This window comes from Falco rusticolus, chromosome 12, assembly GCF_015220075.1.
Source record: "Falco rusticolus isolate bFalRus1 chromosome 12, bFalRus1.pri, whole genome shotgun sequence".
Classification (NCBI taxonomy): Eukaryota; Metazoa; Chordata; class Aves; order Falconiformes; family Falconidae; genus Falco; species Falco rusticolus.
Genome location: NC_051198.1, coordinates 12451678 through 12471851, shown reverse-complemented (window position 1 = coordinate 12471851; position 20174 = coordinate 12451678). Strand labels below are relative to the sequence as shown.

General features: G+C 44.4%; 1 protein-coding gene across 1 annotated transcript; it reads left to right on the top strand.

Annotated features, from left to right (window-relative positions):
* Positions 1-682: 682 nt before the first annotated feature.
* On the top strand, positions 683-19818 carry MRPS18A (mitochondrial ribosomal protein S18A). The gene is made up of 5 exons (XM_037405729.1): positions 683-827; positions 992-1023; positions 4496-4600; positions 11520-11643; positions 12463-19818. The coding sequence occupies exons 1-5, from the start codon at positions 728-730 to the stop codon at positions 12531-12533; spliced, it is 432 nt and encodes a 143-aa protein (XP_037261626.1). The 5' UTR covers positions 683-727; the 3' UTR covers positions 12534-19818.
* The last annotated feature ends 356 nt before the right edge of the window (positions 19819-20174 follow it).

The following is a 20174-nucleotide window of genomic DNA, read 5'->3' as shown; positions in this document are numbered from 1 at the left end:
CTCAGCAGCCTACAAGCTGCCCAAGACATGCCAAAGGCAAGTGACATTAAAACAAAAATGGAAAGCATCTAAACTGGCCTGACTGGTTACAAGTTTAAAGCCTGGCAACATGCCGTTTCCAATCTTCACCTGCCAAATTACACAAGCCAGTGCAGGAACATGCACTGACCTCAGCATCCCTGGCAGAGAGAGATGTGAAACTAGCAGATTTGAAACAAGCCCCTTCCCTGCACCCCACAGCTGGCCTGAAACACCCCAGATACAGGAGTCATCCTGGAGCCTATCCAAACAAAGAGGCCTCTCCACCACATAGTTTAAGCTAAATCACCCCGTGCTCTTCCTCTCACTAGAGTCAGGACTCAGGAGCTGTTCCAGGACTGTAGCTTAGGCCTCTGTAACAGGAAGCCAGCACTACCTCTAGATTCACCTCCACCCCAAGCTGACACAAGCTCAAAGAAAAACCCTAAAAAACTCAAACCCCAAAACAGTAACAACAAAAAAACCCTGAAAACAAACGGACAAACAAATGAAAAAAATAAGGAAAACCACTCCAGCGGGGGAATATGCTGGGCAGGGGAATATGCTGGGCGGGGGAACAACAGCCTCCCGCCTCCGCCCTCCTCTCAGGCGACAGGGGCGGGGAAGAGGCGCGCATCAAAATGGCGCCAGCAGAGCCCGCCCCCCCGCCGGCGGAAGCGGGAGTGACGGCACGGCTGGCGACGGCAAGATGGCGGCGCCCAGCCTGCTGCGAGGGGGCTTGAGGCGGTTGTTCACCGGACTCTTTGGAACCGGTTGGGCCTCACCGCCTACCCGAGCTCTCCGGGAGGGTGAGTCCGGGGCTGGCCTCGGGCCGCCCAGTGCTGCCCCACTGCCTTACCGCTGTCGGTAGACACGGTTGCGTTCAGTGTATTTCACCATCTTCCCCCACCGAAAATACTGGGGTTTTTAGGCTAATGGGTCTCATTTTGTCCTCACATCTCTTTTTTTGCAGTCGTGGAGGTGAATGAAGGCAACACGACCACAGTAAGTCCCTGCACCCCTTGTACTTGGTAGCTGCTTTGCCGTTGCTTCTCCATCCTTCAGCCTCCCGTTGTGCCTGTGTGTCCATGTCCGACCCCCAGCCCCCTGCCCCAAGGGGAAAAAAACGGGCAAAAGGGTCGCTTTTCTTCCTGAAAGACATCTCAGGGTGTGAAGGCAAAACTAGGGTGAGTGTGCCTTGTGAGTGCAGGTAAATGGTGGAGGGTTTGGCTGCCGAAGGTCTGATCATCACCTGTTGCTGTTGAGTGCCTCCAGTCAGAGCCACCCATGGGCGCGAAAGCCCTCGCTGCACCGCTGGTAGAGCTGGCAGCCCCGACTGGTTGGGACCCAACGCGCAAGAGGTGATTCTTCAGGTGGGTTTGTTTCTTAAAGTATTTGGCATCATCTTGAATGTGGGCGGACAAGAAGGAGGTTTGCCTAGTGGCTTTGTCACTTCAGCCTAGGCCAGCAACACAATGTGGCATCACAGGATGGCTCTGTGCTAGCTGCATGCCACGCACGTCACTCGCCTTTGATCTGTGTCATGTTTGCTAATCACTATCTGCCGTAGTGACTACAGGTAATACAAAGTTTGCATCTTGTAACACTCTTTGTAAGAAAACATTTTCAGTGAACGGAAGATCTTAAATACTAAATGAAAACTGCTCCTGAAAATAAAACAGAAGTTCTGAAGGAACTGATAAAAACAACCATTTTCTCAGCTGCAGTTCAAGACAGGATGGAAGAGACCAAAGGAGCAGAATTAGGCTTTTACTTAATTAACACCATGTGATCTATTGTACTTCATGAAGAGAATTGTCATTTTTTAGAAGAAGCACTGAAATTACTGGGGAGGAAAGGAGATTGCATTATTCTGCTCACATATTTCAGTAGCAATCTATGCATTAGCTGGAGATAGGTGGCACAGGTATCTTGGAATGTGTAAATACAGTGAGAGTGGAGCAGGAATTATTTGGTAATAGCTAGAAGACAGTGCGCCTAAATGCTAATGTCTATGAACATAAGTAATAAAGAGGGGACAGACCTTTTTGCTTGCTAATGAAACAGACAAAACCTGTTTTTTCATGCCTTTAAAATTCTGAGATTCCTTCTTGTTGTATTTGTGTTAGTGGATGTTATCAGGTTTGAAACCTGGATGGAGCAGGTTACTTACATTTTAGGTATATAATATCAAATAGAATATGGCAGTTAACAAGACCTCTAGGACTGTCAACAAAAGTAAGTTTAAAGTGTGATAGTAGGTGTGATGGAAAGTCTCTTTTTCTTCAAGTGACAGACTAATCTTTGCCCAGAGACCTGGAAAGAAGAGCTTGTAAGAATGTCCTGAAGTTGTTGTAACCAAAACAAGGGGGGAGTGTGCACACCGACACAACACATACAGTGGAGTGCTGCACTTTGCTGTCAGTTTCCAGTGGGATGTAAATTATAATTGCAAAGTACATTAACTGAGGCTTGAAGTAAAAACAGTATGCAATTACAGTAGCAGAGCACTTCAGAAAAATAAATTTTCCAGGCCCATTGTAGAAGCATAAGGAATATTATATATATTCCTTATATCTTATCATATCATACAGATATTTCTACTGTATGATATCCTAGTATCAATCTAGGACCCGTCAGTGCCCCTAGATGAAAATCTTGTAACAAATGGTGTAAATTGACCAACCAAAGAGGCGATACATTTCTTGGCATGTCCTTTGGTCACTCCATTTATCCTGCTCTGCATTAGTCTTTCCTGAATCGATCTTTCTATTCTCATTGTTCTGTGCATGCTTGCTTTTATCAGTATTGAAGGAGGTGTTTGATATGAACCAGAGGAATGAATCCCAGAGAAATCTGGATTTCATCAGCACACTGAGAGTGTACAGCCCCTGTATTCCCTCTTAGTTCTTTAAGGGAAGAGTAATAACTGAGCGGGTTAATAATATGAAAGCACTCAGTAGTTGGGGGAGTAATTGCCAAAATCTGTATACTGAAATTTATCTGAAGAAAAACTGATACTGACATAGCATTCTGAATCTGTATTAGTTTCCAAGATGGAATTACAGTCTGAAGCCAGACTGGCAAGAATCAAGACCAGATACACTAGCTTCCCAAAATATAACTTTACCAATGAATAGAAAATTAGATACTGGCCTATGTTTTGTATTCAAACTGGCTGTTCTACTTGTGGGGGGAGGAATCTTACTTAAAAATTGACAATATTCTCTCTCTTTGAGGTACTGAGATGCTTGAACTACAAATAACTTCAATTTTGCCATCACTAGACAAGGAAGACACAAATCCATGGTGTAAAATAGTTCTGACGGTTCAGCTGGATGTCAGTTTCCCATGTACACTTAACAGAAAAATATCATGCTTTTCTTTTCCCAGGTTTTCCGGCACTGAACCTGATGGTGCAGTCTAAATCAGTCCACTTTTTTCTTCAGAATAACATTGCATTCCACGCATGGTTTCTTTTTAAACTCTGATGTTTGCACTATTTGAGGCTGTCAGTTGGTGTTCAAAATCTGGTTTTAATCCTAATTTGACCAGAGGAAACTTCCAAAATACTTTGGAGGAAAAAATGGCTTAGTTTTATTGTCTCTTTTGTCTCTTCAGCTGCAATTTGAGATAGCTCTTGCTTCTATTTGTAAGTCCTCAAAAATGACAAGCGTGCATGTAGATAGACTTCATGTTCCTAACATATCTACATTTAGAAAACAAATTTCTCAAGTTCTTCACACACACCCCTTCTACATCTCTTTGTATGTTACTTTTGAGGAAAAGTGTTAGATGTCACCACTTTGTAGTAATATAGAAAAGATTATAAAATGATCTCCTGAAGGAATTTTTCAGGGAATTAAACTGGATAAAACATTGGTGTATTTTAAAAATAAAAAAAAACAAATAAACAAAACAAAACAAAAAAAAAAAGAAAACCACAAACCCACAGACATCTCCTAACAGTTCTTTTGTAAATTTAACTTTTGCTCAGAATTTTCCCTGTTCGTGATTTATAGCAAGCCGCTGCATGTTTTCATTCACAACATGCATCTGCTATTCTGTGACACTCTTTTATGCTCATAAAAAAAATGTTCTAAAGCTTTTGGCTAAAGGGCCTCTACAATTTCAAGGCATGGTCTTTCAAAAGACTACTACAATAAATGGAATTCAGGCAAATATGAGAACTTCACACTGACTGTGAACTAGTTTACATTTAGTAAAACATACAAGAATTTACCAAATGGTTCTCTCCGCCCTTTGGATTTGTTCTTCCCCCATATTCTGTGTACATCCAAAGTGGTTGTTAAATTTATATGTAAGTGAGTTGGCATGATGCAGATGCTGTTCCCCTTAAATCTGCTCAGTACTGACCAACGTGATGTGGACTTGATGATAAGTATTCCTCAAGTCACAGGTGCAGGTAGAAGACTAAACTACGCCTGATCTTTATATCCTTTGCATTGTTTTCTAGATTGAAGGGAGAATTATAGAGGATGCTCAAGCACCAGCTCCTCCAAACCCCTCTGGCCAGTGTCCCATCTGTCGCTGGAACCTGAAGCATAAGTACGATTACGTGGTAAGTTCCATGAAGGAGCATTCCCTCATCCTCATAGCTAGGTAAATACTGCTGTCAGATCTACATACTACACAGCCTGCCCTTCTTGTCTTTTGCTGGGTGTAGTAAAGATACAACTCCATCTCTGCTTCTCTTGAGTGTAGCAAGGGCTTCCCACATAGTAATTGTTTCCCTTGGCTGATAGTGTTCCTGGCAAAAAGGATGAGCTCATATAAAATAGGAGGTTTGGAATTGTACACATGGCCATCTGATCTGAGGCGGCCATATATATCTCTTTTGTGCCCAGGTGCCTTTCAGCATTGTATTTCCAGGAGACTCAAACTAGAACGCAACATTAATCAACTGATTCAGGCCTGTTCTGCCTCCAGAGAGGCCAAAAGACTTGGCTAGATCAATTGCATGTCTTGAAGCACTACAATTTCTCATTGGGTCATTTTCACTAAGGTAATGACTGTTATATATAACTTTCAAAACTCTCGATGGGCATGAAGGAGAGTATATGTGTTTACATCTCTTGCAACAGGAAAAAATAGGTTTGATTAAAGCTTTTTGCAGGAAATGCTGATGAGAAGTTTATTAGTTAATGAGACAATTACTAACACGAAATGTAGAAGATGGCAGGGAAATCCTGTAATGCTTTTAAACAAAAGAACAGCAGTCAAGAACACTTTAGATTAAGAAGTGTAAGACAGAAGATGCAGAATGTAACTTTACAAGAGGTCATTCAAACATGAGAGTTTACAAAAGGACTAAGTGCTCCCCTTGCAAGCTAAAAACCCAGTACTAGAATTAGAAAAGAAGAAGACCAGACAGGAACATGCTGATACTAAGATAAAGCCACAGAAAACTCAGAATAAGTTAATGTCATTAGGATTAGAGCGAGGGAGATACAAATGCTTCTGGAGGAAAAGAAATCTTTCTGAGAAAGTGCATTAATGAGACAAGTGGACTGAAAGCCATGTTGGCTGCAGAATGACTAAGCTGCTCACATGCAGTCCTAGTGCACACACACAAAAGGAAAATTATGTTTTAATATCTAGATAGTAACGGCAATCTTGCAAATGTGAAACAACAGGAAAAAACAGGTACAGAAATAACTTAAGCATTGAATTAGGTACAGATCAGCAGGCCTGGATTGCATGTAGCCCCAGGATCTTAAGGGAAGTAGTTAGCAAATGTATCATTTCACTTGCAGGATTTTTTGAAAGCATTAAAAAAATCCTAAGGAATCACCAAATGGTTTGAAAATAGCAGCTGAAATACTAAGTAGCTGAGAGAGGAAGGAGAATGTTGCTGATGATTATTACTTGGTAAATCAAACACTGCAAATAACCAAGTAAAATGGTACCAACTAGGAGTAAAAACAATAACCTATTGGATAGGATGAATTATGACTCATGAATTACGAATTATGAGTACAGCAATAGTGCCAGACTACAGGCAGGTGAAACAACAGATGTGAGATGTAAATGAAATATCAATTCAGTATCTTTCAAAGCCTGTGTTGCAGAAATCGTTTAGGATCTGAGTGTTGTCAGTGTGATTCGGACTGGATGCAGTATTAAACAGTGAAATATGTTTGGGGCAGGGGAGTATTTAGTGTTCTCTAGTCTCGACAATCTGGAAAGATAAAATATACAGTGAATTTGCAGGTGATAGTAAATTAGGAGAAATGGCAAATACCATTAAGGTATGGAAAGTACTACAAAAACAGATCACATTTGGTTTGTGTTGCCTTCTTTGAATGCAGTGATTTCTTGCAACTCTTCTTCATGGTTGCTGAATTGTGTTGTGATCAAAAACAGACCAATCGCTTAAACTGGAAAATGCTTTAAGGTTAATATAAGTTTTATTTGACTTTTAAATGCGAGGAGTCAAGAGCATCATTAAATTGGGTAGTTCTACAGATTTCCAGCAAGCATTCCATCAGTCACACATCAGCAACTCCAGAGAAACTATAAACTGATGCTCAGGGATGAAAGGAGCCATGGGAGCAGATTAAATCTTGGCAATTCATGTATAGGCTCACTTTCTGCTGCTGTCTGGTAGAAGGCTCTGTTGGCATGTAGAGATAACAGTGCCATCAAGAACTAAAGAAGCAGGTTTTTAGACAGTGTGATGCTGTAGAGCCTGATTTCCAGGATTATAAGTAGGTTGTTGATCTCAACAGGCAACGTAAAGCACGAGTCTTAGGTGTGTTTGTAGACTGAACTAAGGTTATGAGATTTCTTCCACACTTCAGTTTGATTCTCAGATCTTGATTTCTACTGGTCAGTATTGAGGCAAGAGAGAAACCAAATGTGAGGGGAAATCCTTCAGCCACAGTCTTGAAAATCATTGCCTGAGATCATTCCTAAGAAATTGTGGTCCTGAGAGACAAACTAGGAACATGTCCATCCTGGCTGTCATGTAGGTTTTTAAGTGCATATGCTTCTGATGTATGTATATCCAGTACTCCCGCTGTAGAGCAGAGGAAAACCTGGACAAAAAGCTAGAGAGAGCAGTGTGAACTGGCATTTCAGAATTGTAGACGTTTCTTACCTCAGCATGTAGAAGCGTTCCTCTGTGGGGCTGATGAGAACTGGGAGAAATTTCAGTTCTGGAGCAGACCACCTCTTCTTCTTGAATAACTCCCTTATATGTTTGGATGCTTTGTACCAGTCATGGATTTTCATGCTTCTAAATGTCAAGGTGAATAAAATCTCCCTTTTCTGCACAAAAGCAGTCTGCTATTTTTCTTTGCTGCAGCAGTGGTGAGCAGCAGAATCTTTAAATGCTTAAATAATAAAGTGCAAGTATTTAACTCTGTGGGTAATTAAACAGTGGCACCATTTACTTACTGGTGGTTAATTGTCCTAAAAGTCTGTAAATTGAGAACAGCTATTTTTGTTAAAGATATAGCCCAGTTCATACAGCATATAACCTATAATCTGTCTTGGTAAGAGATCAGAATGGATGGATCACAGTGATTCCTTTGAGATTGATAAGCTGAGATCAGTCAGTTGCACAGAAGGGAAAGTGTGAGCTTTTTTGCTTGGGAGGCTTGTAATTGGACTGAATGAGGCCCTATGAAAAGGGAAGTGTTGAATTAGCCCCTGAGGGAGCTGAGTAATATGACCTCACAGGACTTTTCTTTTGTCATGTGCAGCTAGCACAGTCTAAAGTAGTGGCATAATGAGTTACTTTGGCTGTCAGAGAACTGGGGGACCAATGTCTCCAAAGTTATTAATCAACTGAACAGGCATTGTGAGCACTAGCAGTTCATGATTCCAACCTGCCTCCGCTGTGGTGTGGAGGGCTGTAGTTGTCTTTGCCAGTTCTGTCCTTAGTCTCTGCTGAGGCTCAGGATAACAGAGCCTAAGGTATAAATTCCCACAGTTTGTGGTCTGTGTGTGTCTGTCCATTGAATCTGAGACCTCAGTTGATTTTTTTCACATCCATTGGAGATAAAAAATTATTTTGGTCATTGTTAGGATGCAGCTGGATTGAAACCTGCAGTCCTGTTATGAAATGCCTGGAGAATGGTGTACAGCTCCCAGGAGTAAGGGAGAAAAGAAAAACTAGACTCTTGTATAACTGGAAATAATGACTGGCAGACTTGCGTGATACAGCTCAGTAGTAATTTGGCTACACAGACAGAACTCTTCTTGTGGTAAATGAAGGTTTTAATGAATCGCATGTAAGCAGTCAAGGATCCTGCTTTTCAGAGTGTCTGCAGATATTAAAATGCAGAGATGCATCTGCATTTTGGTTGCCATCCATTCACAGGAACGTGCTGTACATAGTGTTTCGTTTAGCAAGTTTATCCAGCCCTTTTAGAGGTGAAGGCTAAACTTGTTTTTCGTTTTCCCCCTTATCCACTTCAAATATCATTAGTCTGAGTAGGCAGTAAATATGTCATCTTGCTTTGGCAGCAATGAGAGGAAACCAAACTGCAAGCTTTGCCCTAGATTAATTCAATCCAAGTTGTTTTCATCAAATGCTGCAGATTACAGGGGTGGGATTCTGGGTCCAGCCTCATGGGAGCTGTCCAGTGATTAAAGCAAATCCGTGGTTACAGGCTTGGCTGTCCACTAGCACAAAATGTGAATTTCATGGAACATGACGGCACCATGAGAACTTGCCAGGCATATTTTTTTCTTTGGCCGCTCTACATACTTGCTTCCCTCCACAGCTGCCCCATAAAGTTGGCTGTACCTGTTTGCTTTCTCCCTGTGGTAAGATGCATCTGTGCAAGTATTCTGGGAGAGGCACCTGGCCTGTTAACTGTGGGGATCTTCAGAAATGGACAAATCGTCTGTCAAGCATGCAGAATTTTAAGCCAAACAGTGTGAGCATAACCTGGAGCTGCAGCGGCTGGGACATAGATGATTTCAGTTAAGAAATGACTGCCACACAAGGGTGTTGGTCAGTTGGTGACACTGTTGATCAGAGATGATAACAGAGAGCAGATTTTCCTGATGTTTTTCCACAGAGGGGAAAAAGAAAGGCTACCTCCCTTTGCTTCCCACCACCCCCCTTTGCATGGAAACACTTGATAACAAGCCTGTGACTCCATGAGGCGTGGTGGTAATATGAAAAATCAGTTGGACCACACACACCCTTCACAAGATTCTGTAGCCTGCTTAGACTTTCACAGATTCAAAGACTGGAACAGCCTCAAATTTGCCATCAGATCCCTTTTTCCTCTTCCCTACAGAGTAATGCAGCAGACTAGTAGAAAAGTCTCGTAAGTTTTTCTCTTTCTAGGCACTTGGAGCTAAACAGCCCTTCTTCACTTAAGGAAGTGGTATGTTTGCGCTAAATGGCAAATTGAGCTGTGGGTGATTTGGAGAACTGGATGGCTAAAGAAGCAGCAAAAGGGGGATGGAGTCTTGCTCTGGCTTCCTGAATCCAGTCCAGTGCATTTCAGGAGGGGCTGAAAGTCAGTGCCCTTGGACTGTTTGGCTGGCCTCCGTCCAGTTTCCAATGCAGCTGGCACCAACTGTTCCCCTGGTTACTGTTCTCATTGGCAAGACCATGTATTAGCTGGGCTGAGGACACTTCGCTTCCGTTTTAACCACAGAAGGCCTCTCAGGAACTTGCTGCTAGTTGCTCAGCTATGGTTTTCTTGTTCTTTGGGTACAGCATCACTCTGTATGGTGGTTGATAAGTCATTCTGTATCAGTGAGAAGTTGCCTAACCTGCCATGTTTTCAAAGGAGCTGGATCTGAAAGTCAGTCTGAACACATCCGTTGTAGAAAGGAAGCCAGATAAGGGAAGACGGAAATTGTGTTATTGATTGTGTTGTGGTATTAGTGAGGGTGGGATTGAAGGTGGGGAGGGGTGGGGGACAAAAAAACTGAAAACCCCAAACCAACAAAAAAACCTCTAAATTTTGACTGCAGCACTTGTATGACAGCATCTGTCAGAATCGGTCATTACCAGAAAGCCATGTTGAATTCCAGCAGCCCCCTTCAGAGCTGAGCTGGTCTTGTGCAGTGGAAGTGGATGTATAATTCCTAGATAGCTAGATTCATTTTATATCCACTTGTGATTGTTTGATTTTGCAAGGCTAGGATGAAGCTAGGAGTGGTCCATGGAGCTCTTCATAAAAGAACAAACATATGGGGGTGGGAGTAGGTCTGTGAATCTGTAACAGGCAGAGTCAGGGTCACCCAACATGAAAAGCAACAAGTACTCTTTGTTCTTGCCTGTTGCTGTTGACAGAGAGTGTGTAAAGTGCTGTCGTACCTCGTATGAATTCTCATTCTGTCAGGGTGCTTGCTGGCAGCTTGCTGAACATGCTTACAACAGCAGCGGAGAAGTAAACTCTACCAGCAACAAGTCTGTCAACAGGTAGGGGAAGAAACGAGCACAGAGTCTCCAGGGGCCTTTTGGGCCAACTTATGCTGATGTCAGCATGTCAGGGGGAGCTGTCTATATCGGCCTGAGGGGTAGCTTTGCACTGGTGCTGTATGTGGAAATGGAGAGCATGTATCAAAATACTGCGCTGCTATACTGTTAACAGTTAATGGGACACTTGTGCAACAGCTGTTGCTGCTGTGTTTAAAAATTTTTCATCCCAGGCCTGTGATACTATCTGATCCTAGAGGTCCCTTTAATTGTTTTTATTAAGAATGCTTTACATTTCCAGAGCTGTGACCATTGGAAAGGTCAACAGCAGTGTAATTTCAATGATTCTTGAACCACAGACAAACCCTCGGCATGCTCTGAATGCTCCTTCCATCCAGCATGGCTGTAACAGCCCCACCTAATGCATGCAGTTGAAGAACTGAAGGCAGCAATTTATCCTGTTAGGTCTTTCTCATCAGCACACATTCTTTTCATACAAAAAGCTTCTTCATGCAAGATCTTGGATCATTTCCCTGCTCTCCACCCCTCCAAAGAGACATGAGAGAAGTTCCACCATGGGAAACTGGATAAAAGTTTGAGGAGTAGATAGCAGAGAACAGTCCTGCTCTGAGGGAACAAGGAGGGGGCCAGAGGTGATCTAACAGATCTGTGACCTTTAGGATAGCAGCTGTGACGGCATTTCAAGTTGTGTAAACACTATCCATCTGTAGGTCTTGTGTAACTGCCTGACTACCTAGGACACATTATCTTAGCTAGAATCTTGGAGCAAGCAACAGTAAAGTAGCAGGGATTGCAGCTGACATCATGTGTTTACACTAGTGAAGTCAAGGGAAGACTCAGACCATCTGAGTGACCTTACTGCGCTAAGCTGGCAGGCATAGTGACAGCAAGCAAAAGCCCCTTGTTGTGAAGCTGCAGCCAAAATGCGTAGGAAGGAGTCATTGTTTTGTTTTGCTTTGTTTTGAGTTCTGTAGACAGCACGAGGGTCAGCCCAACACCTAAGAATCACAGCAGCTAAAGTAGCTATAGCACTGATGGATTTGCCCTTCTCTTGCTCCTTCAGGACGTCTTGCTGCTGAGTCAGTTTATCCGTTCTGATGGAGGGATGCTGCCACGAAGGATCACAGGCCTCTGTTTGGAGGAGCACAAGAAGATTGCTGTCTGTGTGCAGATGGCTCACCGTGCAGGTACCTAGCCTCCTCCTGAGACAACCCCTTACTGTGGGGTACCTATAGAACCCCTTGAGAGGGGTCTCCAACCCAATTGGTATAGCTCAGTGAGATGTCATTGTCCAGTCACCCAGCAAACTTGTTATAGTCCAAGTGCTGGGACAGGATGATGGACTAGAGGCTACTCCTTCCGCTTTCTATGTGTCTTGGCTCCTGCCTTGGCAGCAGACATTTATCCCTTTAGATGACACTGCCATTGCAGAAAGATCTGGGAAGTGGCTCAGTCTCTAGTAACTAATGATTAATACCAGCTTCTGAAATCACTCAATTTAGCGTAAGCTTGACCAACCCCATTAATAACATGCACAGTCTACCATCTGCCATGTGAAGAATTTTTTTGCTATACCCTAGGAGTGGGACCAAGGTTGACATAGTTGGAGTGTTGAGCTGATCTTTGTGTGTGGTACCTGAGTTGTATCCAGGTTAAATAGACTGAGGATTTTAATGGTCAGATTTTCATCCTGGAGATAGAATCTGATTGGACACCAGTGGCCTGTGCCATCTCAAAAAGCCTCTTCATTGAGCCCAAGTGGCTGTGTCTTCGGTGTGTATTTCCTCTCTGTACCCAGCAGAACCTTCTAGCATCTCTTTGGCTGGAGTGCAGGTTCAAGCAATGACATAAAATACCCTTTCTACTGTAGTTTTTTGAGTTTTTGCTGTGCTCTTCTAATACGGACCTGGGTTGCCTGGCTTATGAAGTGTAATGTAATTTCTAGATGCTGTAGAGGCAAGGAGACACTGCAAAATATTCTCACACCTTTCTTTTTTTTGTTTCAGGTTTGTTGCCAAACCACAGGCCTCCACTTCCTGAAGGGCATATTCCCAAGAAACACAAGTTGAACAGGTGAATAGTCTTGTCTTTCCACATCTTTTTTTTCAGGAGTAGATTGGAAGAGGAAAAGCAGTTCCTTATAACTAGGTAAAACATGCCTCAGGCAGCAGGGCTTATAAAGAGTACTCACAGTATTTCGGAGAAGGAGAGTCTGTCATGATATTCTCTTGTCAGTCTTTTAAGGACAAACCACATCTCATTCAAAGCATTTATCCCCACAGGATTAAAACTGCCACACGTGTTAAGAGTCTGCCCTCCCTTCTTCAGCTGTGCTCACCCTCCTTATAACTCACACTCAGTAGGCAGTTGCAGGAGGATGCCACTGAGATGGAGTCCCAGCCTCACAGAGTAGTTGAGGTTGGAAGGAGCCTCTGGACATAGTCTAGGCCAAGCCCCCTGCTCAAGCAGGATCACCTAGAACAGGTTACGTAGGTCTACGTCCAGTCAGGTTTTTAGTATCTCCAAGGATGGACCTTCTGCAGTCTCTTTGGGCAGCTTGTTCTGAAGAACCACCCTCATAGTGAAACAGTTTCCTTATGTTCAGACAGAATTTCTTGTGTTTCAGTTTGTGCCCATTGCCTCTTATTCTGTTACTGGGCTCCACTGGGAAGAGCCTGGCTCTGCTTCTTTACACCCTCCCTTGAAGTATTTGTGAACATTGGTAAGACCCCTCTGAGTCATCTTTTCTCCAGGCTGAACAGTTGTTCTCTCTTAGGCTTTTGGTGTCTGGCCCCTGACAGCAGGAGGGTGCCCAGGAGCGGTATCAGCAGTGAGCAGGGGGCTGAGCAGCCAGCAGGGTCCCATGACAAGCCTGTTCCCCTCTGCCCCATCCCTGTTTCCCCCAGTCAGTGATTTGCTCTTTGCCTGCCCTTGCTATGCAACAGGGTCTCGTCCCCCTTCCTGGCCTGAATGGCCCCTGGCCTTTGGTGGGCGAAGGGAAAGCCTGTGGCTGCCTCCTGCTCGGTGCTGGGCGCTCAGAGGTGCTAATCCCCTGTTTATGACCTCACACTCTGTTTCCATGGGAATGCCAGAGCGGTTTATGAACCTCGCATTAGCAAGCTGTGGGGTTACCAGAGGCCATGGGGCTGTTGCTGGGAGAGCTTAGGCTGCAGGGCTAGGGATGGCTGGAGACTCCTACATTTCAGGTCTTAAGCTCTTGGAAATGTCCCTTGGATGCTGGCAGGCTGTGTACTGGGTATCAGTGAGGATCAAATAAGAGGACTCCACATTTGATGTAGCCTTGTAGCCATCAGATATTTCAACTCTGAAAACCTCTTTCCTGTGTCTTACAAATCTTTGGGATTCTTTAGAGGCTGTGTCTATTTAGCAGCTGTGGGGTGGAGCACATTATCTAGTTCACATTCACATAGCAACCCTGCAGAGCAGGTTGAGACAGGAAATGGTAAATCCTTTATCTTGCTAGAATCACACCAGGACTCCAGATTAATGCCCTGACTCTTAGAATTGTTCCATAGACTGGTATAGTGAGAACAAAGAATGGATACCTCTGGATACGTTCTACATGCAAGTAGATGTGCTGCACCTCTAAAATTAAGAGATTTAAATTGGAGATTAGTATCAAAGCCCTCTCTATTGCATTGCTAGTCCTTCCCTACACCACCCTTGTGGTTTTTTTGTCCCAGCAAGGGAACGTAGCAAGCAGGGTGGAAGCAGAGTTTAGAAAAAGAGAGCAGAGCTGTTGCTGAGGAGGTGGAACAGCATTGAAACAGGCAGGCTTTGGAGTCTGGGTGGAGACAGGAGAATGAGATCAAGAAATTGGATTGAGCATTTTGATGGTGGGGCTGGAACTAAACAGATGAGTCCCAGAGCCAGGATAGAGTGCAGGGGCACTTCAGAAGTGCTCTCCTGGTCTCTCATGATACTGTCTTCTCAGCATACTGGAAGGGGAAAGCTCTTCATGTTGGACCCTTGCAAAATCTTTGCCATTGCGGTTATGTGAGAGTTTTGACTGTGTGTACCCCTGCCTGCACCTCCTGCATGGCTCTCTGGAACCACATAAGGCAGGGGATACAAATTTATTCCTTCCTCTAGCACCTCATCAAAAGTTTCCCACATAAATGAATTGTCTAATCTTACCTTGTCTTTGCGTCTGTACTTGTTTCTAAGGCTTTCTGTAAGTCTGTAGTAATTTGGGAAGCACTCAGCCTGTGGTGCTGCCAGATGCAAGTGAGCTGACAGGGAAGGACAGGGGCAGAACTGGGCTGGGACTTTTGAGTGGAACAAGCTGCCTTGTTCAGTGCCATGCGAACATGACCAGGTCATCCTCTAATCCTGTCTGGTATAATGTCAGGGCCGCACACCTAACTTAATCTGTTCCTTCACTGTGTTTGTGTCTGCTGTGTTTGTAAGTGCTAGTTCAAGAAGGGATCAACAGGATCTAGGTAGAGCCTATTACAGCAGGCAGTACATTACACAGTTAAGTAATATATTTTTCAAATCCTTGAGCTTAAACTCTTCTTGAGATCACTGTATTGACTGCTCTAGTTGTTTTTACCTCCCTGCTTAAATGAGAGGTAATAGTGCCTTTTTGCACTGCTGCTGTAGCCCTAGGAATGCCAACAGGAAGAAACTGAGGTGCCTCATAATATGCTTGGGCCCCTTGTAAAAGCTCTTCCAAGACAGAAACACAGGTAATGTACATTCCTTAATGTCAGTTTAACCAGTCCTTGTGGTCTCTAGCTCCGCCTGCAGTGATGGCTTTTTCCTTGCTCTGCCAGTGGGTCAACTCTGAGTGTGGTGTTGAAATAGGCTTTTCTGTACCCCATCCCCTCCAAAATAACCCTGACCAGCCACACTTCAGGAGCAGACTGAAGTGCCAATATTGCAGGTGCTGGAACTATTGAATTGCTATCAGCTCCTTGAGGGACTTTTAACCTGTTCTGTGAAGGAACCAGGGATCCTGGCACAGCAGCTTGCCCATTGCTGTGCACTGATGCTGGCAGAGGTGAAAGAGGCATCACTTTCTTGGCTCTGCAGGAATCTGGTCCTCCTTGATCAGAAGAAAGTAGTCATGCAGCAACAAGCCAGCGAACAGAGACAAACTTGTATCAAGGCTGCAAATTGAGATGGATAGTTCACACAGGTGGCTAATAGTATCCAGTATACTGAGATTTTAGTCCATTCCCAGTCACATGGCCTCCATTCCTGCTGACTCCTGCTTGCTCACCTGCACTTACTCTCTTGCCATCAGGAGTTTGCATTGCACATAGAAGAAAGCTTTGTATACAGAAGACAGTTCCTGCTGTCTTAAAATAGGAAGGTGCAAGGTGAAAAGAACAGAGCACTGTAAAGGCATATAGTCTGTCTCAAGACTGTGACAATAAGCTTTGCCCTGATGAAGGACAGCATTTCTCTCAGAGTCTTATCTGTACTTTTGTGTGCTCATCCCTTCTGCTCTGAATTCCCTCTCATTACCCCTGTAATCAATCCAACTCTTCACTCTGAATTTAGACATCTTTCACTTTTTTGAAGAGGGGACTTACAAGAAGTCACTGGCTACTCCAGATGTTACCCCACATACTTCTGTGAGAATTCCTACCGTCTGGGGACAGAAGAATCTTACGCTGAGCTGAAGAATGTTTTGCTGATGGTAGGGCTCTTGACATTAGACTTGCACCATCAGCTGCTAGAATGACAGGACCAAGATGAAAGCCTAAGATAACCTTGGGGACTGATGTCACTCACACCACCTGAGACTGAAGGAGATGCATGATGGGGAGTGTAACTTGAAGCAGGAGTCAGAACCCAACACCTCTACCATAATACAGACCTGAGCATTCACTTACTGCATGTAGACTCAGAGCAGCAAGCCCTGCCTGGCTGAAGTCTGGCAGATTACTTCATTTGGATGAGCAATCCCTTTCATTTCTCTCCAGTCTTGCAAAGCTCTTGTTGATGCTCCCTTTGGCCAGGCTTTTTCCAAGGTTGTGTCAGTATTTTTGAGAGCAGCTTCATCTGCTGCCGAAAGAGGGACAGACCAGCTTGATGAAAAACTGCTTTGCCTTGCTCTTTGCCCCTGAGGCAACATACAGGCCAGCTGCATGGGACAAACCCTGTGGCACCTGGGCAAAGGTGCTAAGGAAGTACATAAAAAAGGGTTGAGGAGCTGTGTTAATGTATACTTTTGAGAGTGCCAGAAAAGCTGCTCTTCAGCTTTTCCTTGGCTGCACTTGTGGCCATCTTGGCCAGAATGTTTGGCCCATATCACAGTCACCCTGTATAAAATGAGCGCCCTTAAAATACAAAGTGTCTGGCATGCACTGGCTAGCACCTAGCTGAGATTAAAATGTAACATGCCACTGTATGGAACTGTCGGCAAACTGTCTTCTTTTAACAAGGGTCAGGGGTGCTTCCCTGCTGTTGATCTAATCATGTGAAGTATGGATTTATCATCCAGAACCCCTCTACGTGCTCTGCCTCTCCAGAAGGTGTTCTGGTGCTTATTCAGTGATGTTCTCCAAAAAGCAGAATTCCTGCTCTATTTTCTGAAGTGTTTTTATTGTCTCCGTTGTACGAACTTTGGACATTCCCTCCTACATGCCCCAGCTTTCTCTGCAGAGAGGTGAGAATTTCCCTGCTTTGCACTGGGTCACTTGGCAGCTGGCCTCTGCCTACCCACCCCATCTCCCAACCTTGTTTCTACTACTGGAATGCAAGAGGAAGAGCAGAATGCTTTGGGAAGTAGCGGCTTGCAGATCCCGCCTTGTTCTTGGTTAGCCAACTTTCTGACAGAGTATGCAATCAGCCATCCAGGATGTAATATAATGTAGAGGAGGAGACTGGGAACTGCAGAAGGTATAACGTGAAAGTGAAATGCCAGTTTGAGCCAAGCTGTGTGGTCCTGGGTGTGGTAGGAGATGTAGGAGAACACCTTGTGGTTAGAATTCAACTGGGGAGTGCTCCACAGCGCTCTCTTCTACCCACTGCAGTTGGGACACTGTCCAGGTGAGACTTACCATGATATTTCATATTCCTTGGACTTCAGTTCTTTGCCTTTCTGCTTTCTGCCTAATTTATTTTTGACAGCAGAAGCTCATGAACGTTATCACTTGACTGCTTTACTAGCAGTGGGTGCTTTTGAAGAAATACAGCCATGGGAGTACCTACATCATCAACTCTTGAGTCTACTGTCCTTCCCCTTCTCTTCCATATTATTTGTCTGCAGAACCCGGACATGTAAAACCAATGAAGTTTACCCCTGTCGATGTAGAATTACTCCCTGTAGTTCATTTTCTCATGTTTGGCCTAGTCTGGGGCTTTCACTGTTTCCAAGGGATGATTCCACAAGCAAATTTGTCTTGCAGCGAAGGATTGTCCGCCCATCCTTTGCCTGAATTCTCACTTTCATAACTTCCTGCTGTGATTTCTGCATCCATTTGGGCTCCAGCCTGGCATGCTGCAGAAACAAAATATTTTCACTAGCCCATGAAGCCAAGGAAGTTCTCAGGAGTTTCACCAGCACTGCATGGAGTGACTGACTGTTCTGGTATTCCAGAGTCTTGTCAGCGCAGGCCACCACACACCAGAACTGTTTGGAAAATGGTCAAACACAGCTGCAGGTCAGACTTCTGTCCTTGGTTTCAGGAATGGAAACTTGAATAGCTCAGCAGTTTTCTTTCCAGCATGGAGGTTGTTACATGGATAGTGTGCACTAACACTCTATCCAGAACAGTCACGAAGTTCAAGCCAGCGTGTAGATGCACTCTTAATGAGAATATAGCACTCATTTTCCTCTGGCAGGTCCAAAATACTGATTGAAGTACAACACTGTGAAGTTGTTCCCATTCCAAAAGGACTAAAGGATGTCACAGGTTCCCTGAGGCTGGGCTTTGTCAGCAAGAGATGCTGTAGATGAGGGAGTACTTGATTTTGAGTGCTCAGCTGCCACTCCATTTTCAGCTTCCTACTGGCAGAACAGAAGTTGGCACAGATAATATCCAAGTCAATCCTTCCTCCATCACCTGAACTGAAGAAGTTGCTATGTGGTAGGAAAGAGGCAGGTTCCATATGAACTCCTCATGAATTACAAAGTTCTCGGGCTCTGTGGACACCTCTCGTCCCTGGGAGCAGAATCTGGTTTCACTGCTATCAGCATTTCACTCCAGCAGCATGTGGTTTCTCTCATCTGCATGGAAACTCTTCTGTGCATAGCATGAGAATTCAAAAGCAAAGAGCCAGAGTGGCTGCAGGTGAGCAAAGCCAAGAGGTGTCACGGGAAGGGATGTGGCAGGGAGGAGGCAGTCTTGCCAGCACTTTGATCGAGTGCTTCCTGCAGTCTGTAGCCCTCTGCCTTCTGCTCTTAATCCAAACAAAAGCCAGATTGAAAAAGTTCAGTGAGGGTTCAGAAGTTCAGCCTTGAACTGCACCAACGTGGCCTTTGCTTGGGCTGTGTGCAGGACTGCATTTGCCCCATGGGTAGATCATTTCCCTTACCCAGCACCTGGAAGCCCTTTGCCTGCTCCTGGGTGTTAAGTGGCAGCCTCTGAGTGGGAAGGCTTTGGGGCCTCACCTGCCGACTGAGTAAAATCCATGGAAACAGGCCTCCTTATGCCACAGAGATTTTAGGTGATTGCAGTGGCTGCAGGTGACTAACCGCAGTTGTTTCCATCCTCTTTATATCTTGCCTTTTCCCATCAGGGAAATCCCACCAAGATTCCCATCATGCTTTATCCAAACTACTCATTTATGCAGCTGGAGTCTAGGGATTCTGTTTTTTGTCCAGGATCCTGCCATACTGAAGGGGGCAAGCAGAGCCCTGAGGTGAGTAGCCAGTCCCCAAGATTGGCAGTTCTGCCCCCCTTTGTCCATACTGAGAGCTCTGCACTCTGAGATAACGGGTTAGGAGGCTGCCGACCAGCTGCATTTGGCATCCACATGGAGGCTGTGTCCTGACAACCCTTGGCTGGTTGAGAAAATTCAGACCATCTGCCAGTGTGTGTTTGTAGGTTATTATAAAAACTCCTCAAGGCAAACCGTGTGGTTGGATACAATGGAAGGTTGGGTGACTTGGCTGGAAAAGAGGGTACACTACCTTAAATGGACAGCAGAGTTTGCAGAAACATCCTGTGTGCTGGGCTTTGAAGCTCTCATATGTGAGTTTTGTGGATTGTTTTTAGTCTCAGAAAAAAAAAAATATCTGTGAAACAGTAGGAACTGGGGTTAGTCAAAGAGAAAAAGGAATTTTGTAGACTGACTGCTCCCAGGCATCAGGCTTTTGCCACTGCTGAATCAAGGTGGTAAAAAAAAAAAAAAAAAAAAAAAAAGGCAGCAAACAAAATAGGACAAGTTTGAGTTTGGGACAAAGCAAGTATTAAAAGCGCTAAAAGCAAATGTGCTCCAGGAAGGGAAAGCGTCCAAATGTCTGTTTCAGCTAACAATGAAAAGCCCCAGCCTGCAGTCCCCAAAGGAAGCCAAAAGCCTGGACCAGAGGGCTGGATTAGACCTGCTCAAAAGAGAAATAACAAAAGCTTTAAAATCAGGCCATTACTAAATCCTCCTTCCTATGCAGAATTGGGGTGTGCACTTCCAGCCCCCACACAGAAACAGAGGGATTTCTTAAAAAGCTACTGTCTGTCTAAACCTGCACACAGCATTGATGTGTATCTGTCTCACATTCACACATTCACTTCTCTCCCAG